At 41.8% G+C, this 5,961-nt stretch overlaps 1 protein-coding gene across 1 annotated transcript in view; it reads right to left on the reverse strand.

The window, feature by feature from the left end:
* The window catches only part of SEMA5A (semaphorin 5A), a 449,566-nt gene that overhangs the window by 165,252 nt on the left and 278,353 nt on the right, over nt 1–5,961 (reverse strand). Inside the window, exon 6 of the mRNA XM_019662395.1 lies at nt 3,490–3,552. Within this exon, the coding sequence (XP_019517940.1) occupies nt 3,490–3,552 (63 nt within the window). The remainder of the gene's footprint in view (nt 1–3,489; nt 3,553–5,961) is intronic.

Raw genomic sequence — 5,961 nt, forward strand, 5'->3', positions numbered from 1 at the left:
CCCTGGAGAGGACAGAACAGGACAATTTGGGGTGTCTGAGTTATAAATCCAGGGGTTCGCACTGATTGGACAAGTGGCACTTGGCTGGGCTGTGCGTGTGTCCCAGGAGCTGGGCTCGGCCTGTCAGCTGATGGTTTCTGTGTCAGGTGCCATTTTAAGAAAGCAACAGAGAAGCTAAACAGGGAATGGGGGCTAGTGAAGGGGAACGGAGTGCGCCAGTCAGCAGCCCTCTCAGCTCACCGCCCTGGGAACAGCCCTGCAGCACTGCCCAGACTGACACCTTTGTAAACCAATCACATCACTTTGTGCCCATGAGCTTCCAGAGCCGGGGTTCTGCGGCAAAACCGGATTGCTTCAACAGAGCACTGGTTGTTCAGAATGTATGAGTTTGTCAGTAGACTCCATGCAGCCAAAAAGAATATGGGAACGCTCTCTCTCAGAGTACTGGCACTTGAAATCTATCTTCATCTGGATTAAGATATTCATCTTAAAAAAAATCCCATTCCCAAACGCAGCTTGAATCAATGTATAATTACTGAGATATGCCATCCCATTCTCAACCCATTAAGACCGGAGACACGAGGAACCTAACAGGTGATTTTATTTGACAAAGTTGGTGTTACTCATTTTTCTCTGTGTCCTGGGAAAACTCAATTAAGTGTAGTCCCCATTGGTCCCATCTGAGAATCCAGCACATTACTTAATGGGCATGAAAAATAGCCATTGCTGCATGGTATCTGATTTTTACTTGGTTAATTGCTAAACACCAAACAACCAGTGATCACTGCTTAAGGCAAAACACATGGCAGAAGCCACGTTTTCCCCCTAATAGTAATAATCTACTAGTAATATGCTACCACACTGATTCTTTTAAAATTATTGACTTAGACTATTAGTAGGAGAAACCTGGCCCCTTGAGGAATCAATCAAGCGCTTTCCTTTAACATATAAGGAGACTGAAGTCCATACAGGGGAAGGGGATTAACTCATTAACTTTTCAAAAGTCTGTGAAATAAATCAGTGTGATCTAGATGAAATATGAAAGCACTCTTAGGGAGAACAAAATTCAAAATGGACAATATAAAAGTTGCCGATACCATTTACCATCTGGGGAATTCAAGCCGGCATCTCAGCCAGGTGAATGTCTGGTTATTTTGGGTTGTCATGACCGGATGGGAGGAATTACTAGCATCTAGTAGGTAGAGGCCAAGGATGCTGCCAAGCACATGACAATGAGGAGGGCTGACCCCACAGCAAAGTGTGACCAGCTGCAAACATCAACAGTAGTGACGGCAAAACAGCTTGGATTGAAGCTCACCACCCAGGTGGGGGCCTCGCATGTGGGTTCACTCACTAGTAGAGTGAGTTCAACACCCACCACGCGCTGTGTCCTGGGCCCCACCAGAAACCACCTGGCCCTGCTTGTGGTTCAGGGGAGTGGGCCGGATGACTGAAATGCCACATGACAGGGTGAGCACAAATAGCTACTGATAAGCCAGGCAGTGGGGGGGCGAGGGGGTCAGGCAGGAGTCCCTGAGGAGGGGGGACACACAGGCCCTGGGACATGGGTGAAGAGGCAGCATGCAAGGTGGGGAGTGGTTACGAAGGGGCCCCAGGAAAGGACAGGAGTGCATGATCACGTCACAGGTCTGGGGCTGTCAACCACACATGTCCAGAGACAGTGGATGTCAATAAAGTCCATTGCTGGGTTTCCCAAAACTGAATTGTGCTGACTGGGTTATCCACAGACCCAGAAAGAAGGACACACAGAAGGAAGGGCCAAAGGACCATAAGGAAGAAGAAAAGTAGAAAAAGGAGAGAAAAGGAGAGAAAAAGTAAGAGGGAGGGAAAAGTGTGGGGAGAATGGAGGTTAGCAGCCCAGGGACCCTGGAAGGCACAGATGTCACCAGGCAAAGGGGACAATGTTGGTGTTAGAACCAGGGAAAGAAAGGCTACTGCTTCCCATCAGTGAGTGAACCTTGCTAGCAGAAAGCAAGCCAGTTTTCTCCACCATGGCCCCAGGTAAATCTGATCCCCCCATTTCATTCCCTCAGCGGGTGGTCTCATTGGAAGAATCCTGTGCTCTGGGACTGAGGAGGGAAAGTAAACAATACATCTGCATATCAAGACATGTGCACATTACAGGAAGGAGAAAGGGACATCTAGAAAGGGCCTTTTCAAAAGTTTTATACATAAGCTATACAAACTCAGTCAGGTTACAGAGGTAAAGAGATCTATTATGTACTGATTTATTTACTTCCGGGGTATGTTAAGAGACAGTGTTTCGATTCTTTGTAATGTGCTGCCACTTTTGAATCTTCTTGTGTCTCTGATGATTTATCTCACAGGCATTTTCTGAGGTTAAAGATCTTTCAGTAAATAGCCTTCGTCAATGTCTGCCTCTTTTTCTTTTTTCTTCGTCTCAAAGTGTTCCCCTGGCTAAGATTGCATTGTTTTCCCTCTCTTCTATCTTCCTAGTTCTATATTCAGTTTGGGGAATCCCAACAACCAAGTCTGCTGAGACCTGCCTCTGTGTCTGACCCTCAAAGCTGTTTACTTAACAGACAGAAACAAGCAATGCAACTGGACAAAATCAAGCGCCTAAGAGTCTTTTACAAACACAGATGGCGTGAGGCCCTTTGACTAGCCTGTCTCCATTTGCGGTATTTCCCTCCAGCTCCTGGCCCTGGGACCACACTTGGCACTGTGAGCCCTCTTTGCTGCTCTTTGCGGATGTGCTTTCTTCCATAACCCAAAATGATTCACGTTGGAAAGCCCACGCTCCAATCAAGGAAGACGGTCACTAACAGAACGCCACACAATGAGCCTACGAAGCAGCGGCAGAAGCCTGTCCTCACCAAGGTCCAGTATCATTTTCTCAGGGACATAAGACTTCCTCAGGAGAAGCAATCAGCAGACACCTCTCATTGAGCCAGCAGCGGTGTGGAGGTACCCCTGCCATGTGCACAGCTGCTCAGGAAATGCGTTTCCAGCTTTAGCTGTAACCCGCTCTTTCCTTGGGAACTTGGGGTTATATGAGATTTTCTGATGATGAGTGAGTGTGTGTTTTAAAGATATGTTAAGAGAAACTATGAAGAACTCTCAGATCATGTTTGATATCACATTTTTATGTTTCATGTAGTTCCTTTCCAGAGTTAGCTCTCAGGCATGATCGGGGGGAAATTAAAATACTGTTTCAAGAATCCAGGCCCATATTTTTCTAAGTGATAACATAACCAATTAATTTCACAGCTGAGTCTAATAGCTGAGAGTGCCGAGTTGATCTCCTCTTACGTGAGGAATCTTTTTGGGGAAAGTGATGGTTGTCAATCTTAATTTGATGCTAAGACCTTGAGAATTTACTGAACATATATTTTGAAACTTGCTCTTTTTACATGGCTTCATAATCAGGAATAACCTTCCCATTCAAATGCTTAATGTACCGCCCTTCAAAACGGTGCTGACCATCCCTAACGGCGTCTTCCTTACCTTCGATTTGCCCTTACTGTAACAGGCCTTCTTGGTGGCTTCATCACACTCCCACTCCACAGCCTATGGGAAACACCAAAATGACAGCAACCGTTATACCTCTGACTGAATAAAAGGGAAAAACTAATAAAGACGCCGGTAACAAGATGTGGAACTGTGGGCGCACATGACATGAGCATTTTCAAACTAATATAGAATTTGCACCAAATGCACAAAATTCAGTCATATGGGTTTATGTTTAGCTTTAAAACTGAAGCGCTTTAAAGGACTCACCCCATAATTATTATGTTCAAGCAGTGATCGTGGGATGCTTAGACCTAGTCACTGTCAGAGAGACACATGCAATGAGTTGGTGGCTAACACACTGATTACAGAAATTACCACTTTCGTGAAATCACAGAATAAATAGACCCATAGCATGCTTCAAAGGGAAGCCTTGAAACACAATGATCAAAATGCTCATGTAGACACTTGTATTTTAGTTTAATAGTATATCATCTATCAATATTCATAGATAATGAAGAAAGAATGATTTTGCCTATCATTACTCCCAAGGTCCATGTATAAATGATGAATAGTCAATAAAATAAATAGCTCATGCAAAAAGCACATCTATTATTTCCCCCCACTACCAGTAATTTTCATACTGTTATCAGCTAGCTCTGACTAAATACTTAGAGCCACAAATTTTAAATATTTTTTCTCAGACTTTCCAAATCTAACTCCTGCTAATCAATTTGATATGCACACTTTCACATCTGACGCCAGCTCACAAATGGAGCCTGTGATTAGTTAAGATAACATACAGCACTTAGTTCACAGGAAGAAACGATGCCTGTAAACATTAATGATCTATATGCTGAGGCTAGGCATCATTTTTTGAACAAATTTAACATCTGAGTTGTTTATCTTTTCTATTACTCTATGGAGTGTGGACTTTTATGGGGTAAAAAATGTTTTTTTCTCCATTCTGTACACCTGTTATTACAATTACGTTCTATCTTACTATTAGAGTTGGATTTCTGAAGTCAGGATTTACAAAGAAATGGTTAAATCATTATCAGAAAAAAATGTAAGCAAGGGGCAACTTTTCTATTGTTGTTAATTTGGACTAATGTCAAATAATAAACTAAAGGAAGCCCCCCAAAACAAACTAATGTCAAATATTATGAAAAAGAATAATGACTTCACTCTTAGTTCTAGAAAGATTTATTTTTTCTAATTCTCCTAAACTTAGGAGAATAACAAAGTCATGTTAACACCATTATCTAATATCTACTCTCCTCCCAGGAATGTTACATAACAGAGATTAAAACATAAAACACTGCATCTTGTATAACTTCTCTTACTTGGCAAATATGAGTCCATAAGAAAAGTATTCTAGAGAGAACACTTCAGTGTCTTTCAAACAGAAACAATACACCACTGTGTTCCCTTGTGCAGAGACTTAGAGATTTTTGTCAGTGTCAACATCTGACAAGAGAATTCGTTAATTCTTTCTGTGATGTTTTCCTGTTCATAATGTTTAATGGCAACAATAAAGTAACAGTTAATCAACATCTCCTGCAAAGAAATGACTTAAATCCCCTGGTACGATGACAAATACTTTCATGAAAAGTGGTGGCACTTCCAGAAAACAGGTAAGCACTCCACATACAGTTGGATAACTATCCCCATGAAGCGCAGATCACATAAATGCATTGCTGTTGATCTCAGTTTCCTTTCTTATACCATATGTCTTTAGAAAAGCTCACTCTGTTTTTATTTAAATAAAGATGCCATGCCTTTGCCCTTACTTAAACGCAAAACAGAATCAGTCCACTATTATATATACTTTTAGCAATACGACTTAGACTTTATATTACCAGAGGGTTCGGTGTTTGATATATCAGAGAAATTAGTGTTATATACTTACCAGGAAAACTCCACGTTAGATAAAGAGGGATACACAGTGGCCCTCACTGGTCTAGCAATAGTGCTCAATGTTAAACAGCAAAACTCTCTTCAGTAAACATTAAGAGCTGTGAGGAGCAGGGTTAGTCCCAGGGTTACGAGAAGAACATTTATCAAATGCCATCAAAATTGTTCAGATCTGTCTGCGAAATGGCAAACAAACAGCTTCCCACAGCTACCTAATGCCCAAGTAGCCTTTGCATTTTCAAGATAAACACTGGCCAAGGATTGGAAGGGCAAAGTGATGGGGAAAAGGACGTGAGAGTTTTCAAAACTATTTCATTACTTTATCCAGTTTTCCAAGAAAGAGCAACTGCTCACACAAGTTTACCAGACAAATAGAAAAAACGACGGCTTGCAGACTTTTCTGAAGATGGTTACTAAAAGCAGCAAAAAGTTACTTTTCTGAGGTGTTTTTATTACAGTATCACCAGCTTTCCAACAATAGTCAAATCCAGAATTAATTAAAGATCATGATTGTATAGTTTTTCTGTGGATTTACTGTCTACCTGCATAAAG

The sequence above is a fragment of the Hipposideros armiger genome, unplaced genomic scaffold, assembly GCF_001890085.2.
Source record: "Hipposideros armiger isolate ML-2016 unplaced genomic scaffold, ASM189008v1 scaffold_374, whole genome shotgun sequence".
Classification (NCBI taxonomy): domain Eukaryota; kingdom Metazoa; phylum Chordata; class Mammalia; order Chiroptera; family Hipposideridae; genus Hipposideros; species Hipposideros armiger.